The sequence below is a fragment of the Copidosoma floridanum genome, unplaced genomic scaffold (assembly GCF_036245765.1).
Source record: "Copidosoma floridanum isolate Cflo_tuat_1 unplaced genomic scaffold, Cflo_Japanese_pri ptg000025l, whole genome shotgun sequence".
NCBI lineage: Eukaryota > Metazoa > Arthropoda > Insecta > Hymenoptera > Encyrtidae > Copidosoma > Copidosoma floridanum.
The window spans coordinates 3,621,974-3,640,496 of record NW_028321902.1 but is presented as its reverse complement, the minus strand read 5'-3'; the positions used below and the strand labels follow the sequence as shown (position 1 = coordinate 3,640,496).

The following is an 18,523-nucleotide window of genomic DNA, read 5'->3' as shown; positions in this document are numbered from 1 at the left end:
TTTCTGCTATTGGCACACCTTGAGCTGTTTCGGATGTCCTCGTTGTCTTTTCGATGTACGCTGGGGTTGGTTGGTGCACTTACCACAACCTAAGGGGGTCTTGAAGGTATTTTTTTTTTTGGCAGTTGCTCGCTGTACTGTACTTTATTTTCTAGTTATTATTTTTATTTGTTTTGTAAGTTTGACAGTCGGGGTACTTTTAAACAACTTTACGGTTAACTTAGTTGTTTAAATTAGAAAATGGGATTTTATGTATTTTTCGGGCGCATATAGATTTTGATGCTGCCAAAGTTTGTCAAGGAAAAAATTTATCAATTTTTACGTATGAGGTTGAGTGTGTTAATTTTAATGAGTTAATCGTAATGAATCGAAACTCAAATGCTAGAAGATAACAAAAAATAGTTTATCCACACATAGATTTAACATTTCTTATTTTCTTAATTTGTTGCGTTATTGAGTAGTGAAAAATGTATGTTAAATGATGAGCAAATTCATTTAATCGGTTAAGAAATTTTTTTTTTTTTTAGTATTATTACTCGTAATTATCTCCAATAATAAATGACTACAAGACTTTAGCATAAAAGCTACGAAAGATAGGATGATGATTTTATCAAAGCAAAAAAAAACATTTATAATAAATTTTATGATAGATGAACATGCAAAATATGGATTTTAGTCTTGATTTTGGTGAGAATGTTGGGGAAAAAGATTATAATATGTCCATCGAAAGGCATACTATCTAAATATAATATAAATGAACGTCCCATTTCAGAGTAATATTGATGAGCTATTGAATTTTATCTTGAAATAAGATAATTAGAAAAAGGATTACCCCAAAATATAAATAATTTAGAAAACGTTTTAAAGAAAATAGTTTTTCTTATCAAAACTTATATTTTCTGTTTTCCAATTTTATTACAGTTAACGATTTTTAACTGTTAATATTAATCGATGTTAAAATAATATTTTTTTGACATGAACTTTAAAACCAAAAACTTTGTTTTTCTTATAAATATGAAAAACGATTTTCTATTCTCGCACATGACTATTATTTTTCATGGAATTTGAAAAGCGCGTAATTAAAATATTCAAAAACTAAGTTGTAAGAATAGTGGCTCTTAATCTTTAGAAAACAAAGCTGTAAGTACCAAAAAGAACCAATCAATGAATAAACAAGAGTTGTTAAACGATAGATTGAAAAATTCATTTGAAAAAAAAAAAAAAAAAAAAAAAAAAATTTCAGTGTTGTTGGGACAGATGCATGTATTTGAACTGTATAATATCGAAGCGCCCATGTTTTGCCGCTCAACGTACAGTTCGTAGAGTCCAATACATATTAAATATGGATAAGAATCTAAAGGCTGCGGCAACGTGTGACAAGACCCGCCACTGTATGAATGAGGCCTTAACAACACGACCACTTGTGCAACGCTACCCGGCTAAGATACTTTCACCACTCAAACGCACACACAACTACTTGTCCGCGCACCATCATCTTATTTTTCTTTTTATCCCGACAATACTATATACCGCAGTTGAAACAAAACACCCGCAATATATACTCCCGTCCCTTCTGTTTACGCCCTCCTTTTCCTCGAAGAAAACCCAAGAAAAACTTGTGTACCTTCCCACATATAAATGCCATCCTCCTTTGAATAACCTATACACAACGACCACTGCAGTCCATCGCTCGCGTTCTATTTTTTCGTTCTTCCCAACCAAAAAAGTTAAAACCATACGCTGTAACTACCAAATAATTACTTATAATGGAGTTTCTCGTTTTGTGACGAAGAGACAAAAAGTGCTCGTGGTAATGAACGTCATTGTTGGATCAACAATCTAAAGCAGACTGAACAACGCGTGAAAAAATTCGGTGTGCTAGTGTGTTTGGACAACGACCATCGTTATTTCGTCCGACGGCGGGAAATCTCAAAAACAAAGGGGTAAGTTTTTCTTACAATTCATTAAAAATTGCGTTTATGTATAATTAAAACTGATTGTTATTATTTTTTTTTAATTCGAGAAACCTCTCCCAATGCTAAAAAAAAAAGAAAAAAAGAAAAAAAAAGATAAAATACCATATCTACAGATAATAGCACTTTATGAATACCTATATTTTTTTTTGACCTTACGCTCGATCGATCTTTACACGCTATACTCTTGAAAAAATGTTTGTGCGTCTATGTTTTGCATCCTATAAGCCAGCACATAAACGTGCAACATAAGTATATACTCGTGGGATTATATATCAAGCGTGCGGCGATATGTACACATATTCATTATACCATCTCTTATGTGAGGTATTTATCGCTTGGGTGATGCCTTTCTGAAAAACATTGGTCTTTAGCTCTTTCCCTCGTTCTTGCGGAGGTCATGTAGATTTCATTATCACCGGGTTCACTTCAGTTTAATGCATTACCAAGTCGAAATGGTTGGGAATTAACTATTCTTGTATTTTACTAAAGTGTGTTGCATTAAAATTAAGTTTTTTTTTTTTTTTTTTTTTCTTTCTTCTAGAAAAAAGTAACTTGACTGAGAACTTTGTATGTATTTTTTTGAACATTAAAAAGTACAAACCGAGACCCGAATATTTTTAATTTGGTATGACTGAGGTTTACATAATTTCAATTTCATGCACATCGTGTATTTAAAAACGAAATATAAACCCCAAGTTTCAGCAAAAATGTATTTTATCATTGAATAAGTAGAAAGTAGCACTAAAAGTTTGTGCGTCCCCTAACCTCAAAACTTGCCATAAAATCATAAAATATAATCCCCAGCTGTCCAATAACCATCATCCACTTTTATTAGACCTTATGACTTATTATTATACTTATTTTGGCATTACTAGGTAAAACTAAAATTTTTTAAAGTAGATGCGCTTCTTAAACTTGTACTTAAAGATGAGCCATTATTGTTAAAAAAATCATCACAGTTAAATCACAAACATCGTGTTTCAACACCATTAGCGTAAGCCAAAGTTAAATAAATTATCAGCTGAAAAAAACCTAGTGCTCCATAATTTAGAGGGACAGTTTAATTGAAAAGGATTGAAATTAAAAAAAAAAGTCGTGGCTTTACCGCACACTTGGCGAATTTATCGTTTTCAATTAAACTGTTATGTGTGAAAGCTGGCAGGGGTTGGGCGAGAAAGCATAAAATCAGTGCGCCATTACAAATATATTTATATTTACGTGTGTATCATTTATGCGTGCTTATCTCGCTTTTTAATATTCACATGCAAATTACATTATTCAACGCACCAAAACGCATTAAGCAAATCGCTGTCGGTATTGTGTGCGCATATATATATATGTACAAAGAATAAAACACTTTGGCTGAGATGAATATAAATATCATTGAACTGAATTTACTATTGAATTTAAAGGTTTTGCCTGTAAGGTTATTTTGTAAAACAATTCGTGGTGTAAGAAAAAAAATTTCCTGAAACCATCAAAAAAGTGTTATAATTTAAAATTAAAATGCACACTATTTCACAAAAAAAAATATAGTTCAATATCTGTATTGATTCTTAATTTTCTATTTTGTAATTTATTATCAGTTCCAAATTTATATCGTTGAACTTTTTTTTGTTGCTTTTAGAACTTCTCTCAAAAAATAATTTTCAATTGTAATACTCATTCAATGAAGTACGATTTGTTATTTGTCTTCACGTAACGTGTGAACTAAGTAAATAAAGGAATAATCCACGAACATATTCCACAGAGCACCCAACAAAAGCCATTCCGAGATCTCAACGCTCATCCGTAAAATTTTTTGCCCTCCGCGTAAACTTTGTGCTTCATATCTCGACCTACCTTGTCCTGCTCTACCCAGAAAAAAAAAAAAACAACACTGCACAGTCCGGTTTAACGTCACCTCCCGGACTTCACTAATCTCTGCGCGGGGAGTAATATTTCGCCGCGGTGCAATAAATTAGGAGCACAGCCCCTCCTTCCCTACGTCGCTTCCTACGTTGTCTGAGCTTGCAAAGCTTTCTCTCTTCGCTTTATCAAAGTCAACGGATGCTAACCGCCAACTTCACGGTCCTCTTTCATAATCGCGACACACGAGGGTCAGTCCAAGCTGTTCTAGAACACGCCGAGGGATTTGGAATATTTTGGGCCCAACACATATCTCTTTATGTATGGTGTAAAATTTATTTTTCTTTCTTGCGAAACCTTAGATGTCAGTTTTTTTCGGAGAGATTAATTTTCAAGAAGTATAAAAAAATATCACATCAAATTGTAATGCTTTTTTAAATCCATACTAATGGGGCTTCGTCCACTAACCCCCAAGGGGATACGCACTTTTAAAGTCATTAAAAAAAACTTCATAAATCATTCAAAAGTCTTAAAAAGGACTCAGAGAGTGCAGCCCCTCGCTAACCTCTAAACTTCTATTCAACACATTTATTTTTAACGATTTTTGAGAAAAATAAAAGTATAGCTTTTTCGAAACGCCACAAAAGAGGTTATGTATACATACATATGCACTATTATCAGTGACAAAGTATGTTTTTCGCGCATAATAGTTCATTGTGTAAAAATAAAATTTTTAATATAATTTTTAGATTAAAATACTGATACTCTAAGTAGTTACAGTAAATGATTCATCGTAACCTTCATTTTAACAACACCATAAACATTATTTGAGGATAACGCAATAAATGGAGTCCAATTAAGTGCTCAGATACATACAGTTTGAGTTTTGATCATCAACCCCAACGGCAAAAATTAAAAAAAAATTGTCAATTACATTACGTATTTATTGTAGGTTATGTAAGAGTCAAAACTGGAACTGAATCGTGTATATCAATACTCTGGGGCACCCCTATTTTACTTAGGTATAACCGAGCTATCTTTCGGACAAAGCAAAATTAAACAACTCTCAACTTTCCCAAGGATAACTCGCATCGCGACAAAAACAAATTTTCTAACCTAAAAAAAAAAAAAAAAGAAAAGAAAAATCCCCTCGTCTCTTTAACACAATCGCGCTAATAATCCTCGCAGTGTCAAAGCCCACACTCATCAGTGCTCGTCCCCGAGAATGAAATCAAAAGCTAAGCCCCCTCTGCAGCGCAATACCGCAAAAGCGCTTCACATCAAACATTCTTATTTCAAACGGGCGGTGACGTCGAAGCTACTGTGCAAACTGAAATCTACATTCCCTCGTCCCTTGGCGTGTGCAAACAGCTAAACTCCACCGCGCCTGCTCTCGGGAAAATTCGGCTCGACTATGTATTTTGCGCATATATACACGTGTACGTATTCGCGCGAGTGAGCGAATATATATATATATATATATATATATATATATATATATATATATATATATATATATATATATATATATATATATATATATATATATAAGCGCAATAAGGGGAATCCGGATGCGGAAGGTACCTATATACGGTGGGTGGTACCATTGACGTGAATTACTTTTGACGCTCCCCTCTATATGCGAGGGGAGGAAAAAAGAAGACCGAATTGGATTTGTCCGGGAAAGTTTCCGTGCGTATGCGTGAAAGTTTGCGGGCGCGCCGCGGTTGTGTTTGTTACGGGGCGGGAAATCCGACTTTCTTGTAATTGCGCGGAAGGTTACACCCCTGATGGATAATACGTTTGAGGTTCGAAGAGGTGGTTGTTTTATGTTTTAACCTAGTTTCGATGTGCGTGAAATTGAATTATTTTAAAAATTTCTTTGAACCAAATTGTTTGGAGTTGTTACGTCTAATATTTCGAAATGTACACAGTGTGTGTGTGTGTGTGTGTGTGCGCACTCGATACATAGTTTTGTAGAGTTTCATTGGTAACTCCGGGGAAAAGTTTTATTGCTCGGTAATACGATTCCAATGGACCATCGTGCAAAGTTTTCTCGGAAAATTATTCAGTTTTAGATCCACGTACATGAAAAATATGTAAAAATTAAAAATATCTCGAAAATTTTCATCCCTACCTTTAAAAATTGCCCATCCAAACACTTTTATTTTACTTCGTATATTTATTGATACTGATTCTTCAATTTTAACTAGTAATCCATTTGGTTTTAATATTTTTTTGTGGAAAATGATCAGTATTATTTAAAAATTTTGTTGAATTTATCTCTAAAGAACTGTTTATTCTGTTATACGGTAGATATTACTGAGCGCCAGATTTCTTTAAAACAAAAAAAACATTTGTTTACACTCGTTCCGTTCAATATTTTTTTCAATAAATAAAATTCAAGTTGATTGAAAAGTCTATTTTTCATCCCATGAAATTAATTAAATTAATAATTTTTCAATAAACTGCAGTAAAATTTCTTGAAAAAATAATTATTTGTGTACACATCAAATATTCTTTTCAATGAACCTTGATTTTTGTTTAATTAAAAAAAATATTGAACGGAACACGAGTAAAGAAATATTTTTCTTTTTTTCAAATCTCTTGGTTCTCTTATTTTAATCATGCTTCTAAAGGTCCGATCTAAAAAAAAATCTGTTGGTATACATATGAATCGTTAAAATGAAAAAATTTTATCATCAAAATCTCTCATTATTCACCATCAATGTTACCCAGGCTGACTTTGAAAGAAGATACCTCTTAAAAAATGACGCACTAAAAGCCCTTTTCTTTTTTCCCTCCATCAGCGCATTATAAAATAAAGAGAGAATCCGATGTTTCTTAACGCTACCGTCAACTTATTAATTAACAGGACTCATCGCTAGTCAAGCTTTCGCTCGCTCAATGCAATGTTGAAGGCTGAATTAGAATTTTTTTCTTTTTTCAACTTTTAATCTCTTTTCTCTGCATCTTTCAACTATACTGCAGTACGTTCAAGTCATCATTAGCTTGTGTATCAACTTAATGCAAATTAAAAAAAAAAAGGAAAATAACGACAAAAACAAACATTTAGGTGAAAAATTACTCCGTACCTTTTACTGAATAATACAATTCTTTACCGAAATAGGTCATAAAAAGTTTATTAGCGCCCATACAACCCGAGGCACTTGTCTCTCGAGTGCGGCTTGTCTCGCATGTGTATATATCCATTTCTAAAACATTACCTTTATAAAAGAGCCCGCGTGCTTTTTCTATCTCGTGGCCGTATTACAACAACTCGGTTCCACGCGCATACACACACATGCAAAGGGCACATAAAAAACACATAGCCGGCAAAGAACGAGCCGAGCAGAGGAAGGGGGATTACGTTAAATCCGCCACTTCACGGCACCTCTTTCTCTCTCTCCCTTTTATTTCTTTCTTTCGCTCAAAGAGGCATTTGAGAGCGGCAATTTTCCCGAAAATCCGCGACCTCCTCGGGCAAACATTTTTCTCAATCCCCCCCCCCTCCCGAAAGCCGTGGCTTAACTTTCAAATCACTAGCCCTGCCTTTCCGACTCCTTGAGGAGATTTTTGTTTTCCTCTCGCCCATTGTTAGGACCTCTGGGACAAGAAAAAAGATTTAGGCCGACGACCACGAGAATCCTGATTTTTTTTTTTTTTATTATAATTGCTGAAATGAAAAGGAGATTTTTTAGAATAAATATCTTACAATTGCAAGCTCGCAAAATTAGAATTTTTATGCAATAATATTTTATTCTTAAAGAAAAAACTTCTTCTCACCATCCACACTCCTTGTTTGGATGTAAATAACGTATGCAGGCATTATTGAAGTCAATTAATTTTTCTATTAAATATCAAAGGTCAATTTTTCGTTGTACATGGTGAGGTCGTCTATGTACGACGAAATATTGACCTTCGATATTTAAGAAAAAAAAATGAATACACTTAAATAATGCCTGTATGCGTTACTTAAATATAAGTAATGGATATTCATAATCTCGAATACCGTCCTCTCGGGCATACTCCCGCCGTCGTAATCAACTTTTTCGGGCAAACTTTTAATTCAATAATCGTAACGGCTTGATGGAAAATTTAGAGGTCCATTTCGAGAAATAACCGTGTGCATGTATATATATATATATATATATATATATATGTACACTGAGAAAAGTGGTGTTAGAAAAAGTGTTATAACTATATTAAAAATTACTAAATTTTATAGGAAAGCTGAGACATAGTACTAGCCATATTATAAAAATTACTATGCTACATAGTAAAACCAGATTATATTAAAATTTGCTATTTTGACATAGTAATTTTTACTTTATTCAGGAAGAATTTTTATGTTCAAGTAAGAGAAGAAAAATATATGACATACATATATGTAGATTTAAATGTACATACATATGTTTTTCTTGTTGTACATAGATGTTGATGCATTTTAAAAAGATTCTTATTTCAAAAAAGATCTGCTGTGATGGGGATTTGAACCTTTTATCCTTGAGCTTCCGAGTCAAGCTCCGTACCCACTAGACCACGGGACATGATGTCCGTGCGAGTGTGAATAGAGTACATGTGTGAACGTGTACTGTTTATCATACACACAATGAAGTTACAAAATTACAGGGTTTCCTGTATAGACCAAGGTGTTAACAACGGATAATTAGTCGATTCAAAATTAACTGTCGGCACGTATCAATTTTTAACCCTGATGATGTTCCTCTTAATATTTACATTCGTATAACCTCAAATTTAAAACTCAATAGGCGTGTATACTTATAGACATCATATGAAATTATTTTCGAACATACTTAGTAATTTTTACTATGCTGAATAGCAATGCAGTGGAATGAGAAATTTCACTATGTCACATAGCAAATTCTACTTTAGAATGTGGTACGTTTTAAAACGATTACAATAAAATTTACTATGTTGTGTAGGAAAAATTGGACTATCACAATTTTTACTATGTTAGACATTGTAATTTTTATCATGCCATGGAATAATTTTTGTACGGCTACTGAATAATAAAAATTACCTAAAATGTAATAAAAATTATTTTAAACGTAATAATTTTGCGTCATCAGGTTAGTGTAGCTCAGTTTTCCTAAAAATATAGTAATTTTTAGTACAGTTATAATAATTTTTTAACACTACTTTTCTCAGTGTACAAGCGCGTAAGACGCACGCCACTATTAATATCCATACTTAAATAATGGCTCAAAATGACTTTACTGGAAGTAAAAGTATGGTAGACGTGGAAGAGGAGCCATCAGAATAAAGTCCAAAGTTGGCCGCAATTAGCTCTCTCCCCCCGCCCTTCCTTTTCCGGAACTTTTAATATAATATTTATTAAAACCAAAGTTCGCTCCTGCTATATATACAACCCCCTGCCTAGAATAGCTCTCCCGTTTCCCTGCGTTAAATAGGAATTTCAAAATTTGCTTTTTGTTTTCATCAATGTTTCTTTTATTGTTTTTTTTTCTACCAGTAAATACTTGAACATTTTGGGTTTTTGTATAATTGCACTAAATTTGAATAATAATTGTATGAGGCTACACATGGTAAGATATTTCACATTATTTACGTGTTAAAAATCGTAAAAATTTCAAGCCATGAACGACAAAAGTTCTATAGACTACTCGCTAGACGGTATTTTTTACCGAGAAGATACAGTATTTCTGACTCCCTTCAAACACACAAAAATTTGTTCTGTAAGAATTACTCTAAAAAAAGAAATAAATTATTATGAATTTCGACCGACCATTGTGGTGCTTCGATTTTGCCTCAACTTCGTGGTAAAAACTACCGTTGTTCTTGCCTCCCCGTACGTACATTATCTATATTTCCCTACGTGCGAAAAAAAACTCGTCGTCGAACAAATTTTAAAATTCACACACTCTATTTTCCAAAAGCTCGCATAAAGCCCACCCGCAAACACACGTTCCCACCGAGTATCCAAGTACACGCGGGCAAAGTTCGCGCACACGAGAACGGCTCGACGTTGCGTAAATCGCAAGAAATGGTATATAACGCCACGTGCGGCGATGGAGGACCATATATGCGCTCTTAACGCGCTTTACGAGTCTTCGGCCTGACTTTGGCCGTGCTATTCTGTTCTTGCGAACTTTATGTTTTGCGCGCAAGCGGGGGATCGAAAATTTTCTGTAAAATAAACGGGAAGAAGCGCCAGACCACAGAGAAGGGGCTACAATGTATGCTTTCAACCCCCCCGTTTATAGTTTGATACGGTGCTATAGCGTAACTTTTTAAATATAAATTACGATGGACAGAAACGGAAATTTTTGGTTAAAATTACGGTAAAAGTTACTTCACGTGGCAATAATAACAGTAAATTGCGGTAAAACTTACTGCAATATCTTCTTTTTGTCCAGTTTTGCTATACAACTCTACAAAAAGGGCCGCAGTTCGATTGTAGTCACCCGGACGTACCATCAAGAAAAAACCATCGCCAGAGCCAGGGGGGGAACTTTGCGTGAAATTTTTCATCAAAAAATCAAACCACGGGGAAAGATAAGGTACAAGAGATGACACGGTATTCAAAATCCCTCGCTGAGCTCGAAGGCACTTGCACGGGCGCCGCCGCTGCAAAGTGAGCGAGCAATTACACAAAAGCAAAGAGAGAAAGGGATGAACTTTGCCGAAGGTAAAAATTGCCGGAGCCCCCGCAACTTTTTCCCAACCAACCACCAGACTACTCGAGCTGCATCATCAGGGAGGAGAAAAAAAAGAGACCCATGTAATGCATACATATATACACACACCTGCAGACACCAGAAACTCATTCAGGATTCGGCGAGCGGGTGGGACGCTCGGTAAACCTCGCTTACGTATTCGTGGCCGTGTGCTCTCCAACTCCGGCTCTACTCCACCCCCATACACACACACACACACCGCTGGGTCGTCTGTTTTCACGGCATCGCGAGCAGCCGCCCTGTTTATTCTACTGCTGCTAAGCATCCCTCTGTCTGTTTCTTTTGTCGCGTAGCTATGCATGCAGGGTCGCATTGTTATCTCCTACTAGCGAGCCCAAAACGGGGGAGGGGGTGGAAGGAAGAGGAAAAACATTGCCGTGACATTTCGCGCGCGCTTTGCATATGCGCCCCGAGAGTTTCACGTCGTCGACGAGTTGTGTGTAAGGTACGACGCAGCAACGATAGTGTATACACGGTCGGCTGAGCAGTCGACCTTGCCTACTTTGGCTTGCCATGGATTTTGCGCTTTTCGTGCGGATTTTCGCGAACGTTGCCTTCGAAGGATCGATGTGGAGAACATTGGACCCAAGTTAGATACGGTGATGGTGCGGTTGGGCTTCATTTTTTTTTTTTTTTTTTTTTTTTTATTGGTTTGTATGACGAGTTTTTATTTATTCAAATTGACGATTATACTCTACTTTGATATGGATAAACAGTTTTTGTCCAAAAACGGATCTTATCTCGATTGAAAAAAAATTGTGTAATGAAATGGTTTACATTAACCAATCTCAGCGTAAAATATAGTTGAAACGGGAAAGAAATAATTTATTTAAAATTGTAATATTTTAACCTCTTGGGATAGTTGTCAACATAACCTCAAACATATGATTGTCTAGTAAATGTACCATTGAATTACTTGCGTATTTCATCATTGGGAGCATCTTATTTTTCAAATAGGTTCTAAATTGTATTTCCAATCAGAGACACATGAAATTATCACACCCCAAGGAAAAATTGGTGTTAAAATCATAAACGAAAAAAAAAAAAAAAAAAAGAAACGAGGGTATCCAATTCGTGCCCAATCAAATTACAACCGAATTCCTAGCGAAACTCGAGCGAACTGCATTTAATCATCGCGCCGTGCATTACCTAATACACAAACATTTCCATCTTCGATGGGTTACGCGTACACCCCACAGGTACGGAATCAACTTCAGGAAAACTACGCGGTCAATCATCCATTAATTATTCCCATCCGGAAACACACACACACACACACAGACCCCTATGCATATGCACTCATTAAAATTAGCAGTCGTTTGGTTACCCGGACGTGCTTTGCCAATAACACGTCGACCGTAGCTATAGTTCCTGGCTCGTTCGTAATTGATAGAACTCAGCATTTGACAGCCGATATTGCCCGTATACACGGGACGCCAGATGTCGTTTTAATATTCCCGGGGGGGAGGGGTAACGATATCTATTTTCGAGCTCATCCATCCAGCGTAGCGCCACCTAGAACCGTGTAAGGTTAGGGGGTGAGGGGCTGATATATCGCGCCAATAACTCAAGCGATCGGAGAAATCTCTTCCGAGAGGCTGGCCGCGTTCGCATATACTTGCCGGATTTTTCGAAAATAATCTCGGGGGATGTTCCTCCTTGGGCTTAGAACCCCGTCGTAAGTTGGAGGGGGTGGGTACGAAACATTTTTAAAATACGGGCGGGGTGGCAGGTCGCATGGAAATTCGACAAGATTGCAAGAACGGGTGTACGTGAGGAATTTATTATTCAAAGGGACTCTAAAAGAGTTTTTTTTTTTTCTTCTTCGGTGGAGGAGGAAATAGGTGCTCTATGGGCCAGAATGAGCTGATAGAGTGGAGTTGATAAGTTTTTGTTTATGCGCCGTGGATGATGATGTATCAGTGTATTTTGCTGAGTTACGCGCGCCATCGATCAATTTTTTTTTCTTTTTCTGCTCGTGATGCTTTTGATGCGACGTTAAACCGAGAGTCGGTGACTGGCTTGGGTTTTTATATTTTCAAGATGGTACCAGGTAACCGAAGGGAAATTTATGTCTTTTTTTCCCTCGAATAAACTTTACAGCGATGAGTAGATTAAAACCATAATTTGAAAAAAATACTTGAATTATGCGGTGTCCAGAGAAAAAAAAAAAATTATTGTCAATGAATTGATGCGGTTAACTAAGCGTTGTAGGGATGATACGAGGTCAATTGCTTCAAAGTGATAATGAGGTTAATGATAGTCGCGATGCTCATCGTAATAATACTACGCGTTGAAATTTAATTAAAACCGTATCTGATTTCGCGTGTCCGTGTTTATTAGGAAATTACGACATAGATGTACGATCCGACGCGACAATATTCAGTACAGCTAATGTACAAACTGTAAAAAAAAAAAACTTGAATATTATTACTGTACCGATTGTTTAATCATTAATGGAACAACGGAATAGCAGTACCCTTTTCAACAACCAAATGCTTACACAACAATTACTTTATATGCAAAATTACGTATAGTAGTTATAAGTTTGCAATTGTAATCACCATTTTTTACAATTGTCAATTCAATTTTTTTATTTTATCTAACTTTTCCATTATTCTGAAAAAGTACTTAAAGTTCTTTCCTTCCTACACTTGTTTGCCTAACAGAAAATATGTTTCCTTAGTATCAAAACAACACTTGTTTGCATTAGTTGTAAATAATTGGTTATCACTTAAAAGTGTGGGTCGAAATTTTTCATAAACATTAGTCACACCTTTTCGACACCCAGACATGGGCCTTTTTGTTGAACACTTTATAAGAAAAAATATTTTTTTTCTTAATAAAATGCAATTTTTCTATTAATTACTAATTTAAATATACTGTACAAAGAAACTTTCTTTTAAAATGTAAAAATGCAATTTTTTTTAAAAATTATGACTTTTTGTAAAGTATTTCAAATCACGTATTTATAAATAATTTTTCGAATACTCTGACTCTTCTTTATGTCTCAATCATTTTTTTTCTTCAAATTGTAATCGTTTAAGCTGGAAAAAATTATTTTGTTAAGCTCTATGTCATAAGTGGTAATTGAAAGAAAGAAAAAAATATTTGTTCAGTATAAGCAAAGCATCATACTTTTAGCGACGAAATTATGTTATAAAAAAAATTGAAAAATTATCCGTGTCCAAGTCTTAAAATTCAAAAACTTCAGTCCCCAGTGTCCAGTAGTCAATTTATGTTCATGTACATATACACGTACTGTCCAGACTGTCCATCCTCCTCCTCCACCAATTACGCCCCGGAGGCGCTGTTCATTACTTTTTCGACGACGACACACTCGCGCCCAAGTGATGCACAATCGAGAATTTATATCGACACATTCTCCCCCTCCAGAAAATAAACCCACCCCCCCGTTACTCATACACGCAACCAAATCGGTGACGAAGCTTCTACGAGCAAGAATGTCGCCAGCCACATAATAGATGCTAGCGAAAGAAAGCTCTCGAGCCAGCCGCGCACGTGCCCCCGTGTATATATTTCCCATTCCCTCATCGTCACTATACCCCCCCCCCCCAGCAAGCCGCCTTCGTTTCTCTATCTCTTGACCAAAGTCCGAGCGCAAGAAAGAAAGGAAGAGCTCGTCGTCCCAGGGTGAAGGGAAACTCCCTGGCAGGCACTCAGCTCACGTCCCACCCCCTCCCCCTGCCCCGGCTACACTTCTTCCCAGCTCAGGGCTGGGTGTGTGTATATACAGCACCACAATTATTTTCGGCTTAGAAAAAGCTCGGCCGGTGTCTGCCGGATCTTCTCAAATCAGAGCGGGAAGTCTCTCGTCTTTTTTCTCCCTCCCTCCGCCTCCACCACTGCCAAGGATTATACTTTCTTTTCTCGCGCGTCCCGGAGATGGGGGTACCCTGTACAACAACAACAACAACAACAACAACAACAACAACAACAACAACAGTACCACCTACAGCTTTCAAATCTTTATCCCACTCCCCGTCCATCGGCTCTTCTTTCTTTTTTACTTGTGGGTGCCTCACGTATACGTGTGAGATTCTTCTCGAAGCGCGAGCAGCCAGGGGAGGATTGGTATTGGAAGTTAAATGATTTTCTAAATATCCTTACGATTTGAGCTTTTTTTTTTTTTTTTTTTTTTCATTCATCGCCACGGCTTTTAGTGCAAGGGTGGAGCCAAAAAGTTGCTTCATCCTGATGTCTACTTATCCGCGTTTACTCTCTGGGGTTGGAAAATTTTTTAGTTGATAAAAGTTTCGCTGCAATCTTTTTTTTGTTCGTTTGAGTTTTTTTTTTTTTTTTTTTTTTTATAAAAGTTGTCTTGCTAAAGCTTGGTACTCCAAATACGACGTGTACAAATTAAGGGTACAATTAGAGTTGGTAAACTCGATAATTGTCACCATAAACTGTAATTCTCTGAATACGGTGTCAAGGTGACACCAGATTATTGGATACTTAATTAAAATTTATATGCATAAATATTAATATATACATAGTCTTAATTTAATATATAACTATACTTTTAAATTGACTTAAAATATTACTTTTAGTTTAGTTGGTGCTTGTAGTTTTAATGCGGTTAACCTACTACTTTTTTGTGGAAAATAAGAAACTTTTTTTTCCCAGAAACTATTTAAATAGAATAAATAGTTTTTGTTCAAAATTGCATGTGCACGTGGAGATGTAAACTTCACTGTCATTTTTTTATTTTTTATTCAGCATCAGTGTGATGCTGCGTCAAGGCACCTGATTAAAATATTTACACCATTCTGTAAATTTTTTTTTTTTTTTTTTTGTCAACAGGCAAAGCAATTTTTCTGAAAAAAATTGTAATTCACAGCGACAAACGACAACGGAGCTGCTGCCACGTCCCCGCGGAGTTTCGCCGACGAACATGTCCCAAGATCTCCAACAGGATTCCAGTCAGCAGAGCGGAACAAATGAGAATTCCTCCAGGAATTCGTATCTCTGCGATGCGTGTGGAAAATTTTTTGGCTACGAGTCCCAATTCGAGACGCACAAACGCATCCACACGGGGGAGAAGCCCTACCAGTGCTCCATATGTCCGAAGGCCTTCATCCAAAAAGCTACCCTCACGTACCACTTGCGTACCCACACGGGGGAGAGGCCCTTCCAGTGCTCGATGTGCCCGAAAACGTTTGGCCAAAATTCCGGTCTCACTTACCACATGCGCACCCACACGGGCTACAAGCCCTTCCAGTGCACGGTGTGCTCGAAAATATTCAAACTCAAGGGCACCCTCATGAACCACATGCGCGTCCACACTGGGGAGAAGCCCTTCCAGTGTCCAGTGTGTCTGGAGTCATTCCGCCAGAAGTACCATGTCACGCTGCACATGCGAACCCACACGGGGGAGAAGCCCTACCAGTGCTCGGAGTGTTTGCAATGGTTCGGCCAAAAACACCATCTCACCCTGCACATGAGGACCCATACGGGGGAAAAGCCATTCCAGTGCCCATTTTGCCCGGAAAACTTTCGCCAGAAGTACCATCTTACGACCCACTTGCGCATCCACACGGGAGAAACGCCCTTCCGGTGCACGGTGTGCTCGCGAAATTTTCGATACAGATACAGTCTTGAAGGTCACATCCGAACTCATATGGTCAAAAAGTCCTTCTAATCCTCGGCACGTCCATCAACAGTTAGCCAAAATGTTATATTACGTACCCTAGGCCAGAAAGTCATCGCTCGTCTAAATGATTGCTGGCTGATCCAACTACGAGCCACTTTCTGGCCTAGGTGCATCTACGTTTTTTTATTTTTTATTTTTGACATACACGAGCTTAAAAGTTTACAATTGTGAGGTTAAGTTGAACAAGTAGAGAAAACACGTACTTTCAGCGGAGGTACACCACAAAAAAAGATAATCTTACGCTATAATTTAGCCGATAAAAGAATCTCACGATCTACACGCAGTTCTGTACTGGGGTATATTGTGATTAACCAAAGGCATTCCATAATCTTGTAAGACATACAGGCCACAGCAAGCTTTGATCTCGTTAAAAATTGTCACGTGTACGCTCACGTGCTTTATTATTTTGATTTGAGCACATCCGAGTTGACAGGTCCCACAAAGTGATATTGTGTTTATTTTTTATTTTTTAGTTTTTCAATGGACTTACCAAATATATATATGAATGTTATCAAAGTTCCAAGCCAATGAATTATTGAGTACTGTTTATATTTTTGTAATCATGAAATCCGATGTTGACTAGAAAATAATGTAATTCAATAATTTTTTTAATAAAAATTGTTTACCAGAAGAAAAAAAAATACTTCACTATCCAAGTACTGCACGTTATCCCTCTAACTTTGTATTTTATCTGTACACTACGATGACATGAATAAAAAATTATATTTTTCATCGAATTTTTTCATGACCGATACAAAAATTGTTACGTAGACTAAGAACTTCGCACATATATTTTATGGTTTGTATAATTTAAAATATATGCTTAAAAAGTTATCATACTACATGAAAAATTTTCAAAAAGTGAAACACCAAGTGTGAAAAATAGTTGTGATTTGAAAAAATTCCGGTAAAAACCTTAGCAAGTAAGCTTTCTCACTTTCGTTAGTATTGATAAGAAATTAACTAATAAAACACCCTTTCACTTGCGTTGTTCATCTTTTATAGTAACATTCTAGTCTTTTACTGTTTATCAATGTAGGATTTCAACCAAAGTGCACCATTTATTTCTAATTCTCGTAATCTTGAGATACCAATTGCGTTGTAACTGCATTGGATTGAGGTTAGGTTATTGTCAACTGTAACTACTAATTCAATTAGATTATTTAGCCCATCTAACTCGAATATGGAACATTGACATGGCGCTATCGAACGAGTAAACCCCCCCTATATATATGGACACCCAAGACTCAATCTCTCTATAAAAATTTCAAAAACGTTACAAAAACCAGCACAAAAAAAAACAAAAAACGAACCAAAGAAGTCATTTTCAAAAACCAACACAGAAAGACAGAAAAAAAGAACTATCGCTGAGATTTATCCCCAAATCACGTTTTATATAAAAACATATGGCATACTCTTACAAACAAAATAAAAACCGTACTGTCAATAACCATAGTAATTCACCACTGCGAAATAACAAATAACCTCGTATTCTCTCATTTGGATGTACAGAGCACTGCAAGTATCACAGCAGTTGATATTATAAATCTCGTACTTTTGACGTCTGTCAAAAAGAATCCTATAAAAAAACGAGCTCAAACATCGCTCCCCTGTCCTGTTCTCGATTTTTACTCTTCTCAAACACACGGATATATACGGACATACACACATCCCTCGCCTTCCTCTTCCCTTACCCTCTAAAACCAGCCACCGAAAGCAAAACTCGTTATAAACTTCCTGATTACAGCTCTCCCAGCCAACTTTTCCGCATTTTCCGAACAACAACGATGAAAAATAACAAAACGAAACAAAAAAAACCCACCCCCACGACTACTACTACTACTACTGCTGTTGCTGCTGCTGCTTCTGTTACCTCTGCTGTGCGCTGTACTAAAAAGAAAGCTCCGCTGTCTGCAGCCGATAAAACATGTCTATACGTACCTATACACATCGGACGCACAACCCATATGGGCCAGGGGGAAGGGGGATACGCACGTTTACACTCTACGCGCAGATACGAGTTTCCGCGGTACTTTACGAGAAACGACTGCTGTTGCACACAGCGCGTGCATTGCGCTCGTATTTTAAGCTGTTTTTTTTTGTCCCTCCGAACAGCAGCTCTCTCTCGCCGATGTGGAATCGACGCCCCCCCCCCCCTGGACACTCGTATACATCGCGTGTAATAACGAATCCCCGGGTCGTCCGTCAGAGCGCAAAAATTCGCGCAACGAGAGCTTCTCTGTTACCGATCAACTGTTTTTTTTTTTTTTTTTTTTTCTCTTTGGGCGACGTCGCCGACTTTT

General features: G+C 36.8%; 1 protein-coding gene across 1 annotated transcript; it reads left to right on the top strand.

The window, feature by feature from the left end:
* Positions 1–1,435: 1,435 nt before the first annotated feature.
* Positions 1,436–16,786, top strand: LOC111643836 (uncharacterized). Its single transcript, XM_089595384.1, has 2 exons — positions 1,436–1,943; positions 15,371–16,786. The coding sequence occupies exon 2, from the start codon at positions 15,462–15,464 to the stop codon at positions 16,206–16,208; it is 747 nt and encodes a 248-aa protein (XP_089451510.1). The 5' UTR covers positions 1,436–1,943; positions 15,371–15,461; the 3' UTR covers positions 16,209–16,786.
* The last annotated feature ends 1,737 nt before the right edge of the window (positions 16,787–18,523 follow it).

Excerpts from the sequence above, each read along its gene's own strand:
- LOC111643836 (XM_089595384.1), top strand. The coding sequence starts at position 15,462 with ATGTCCCAAGATCTCCAACAGGATTCCAGTCAGCAGAGCGGAACAAAT.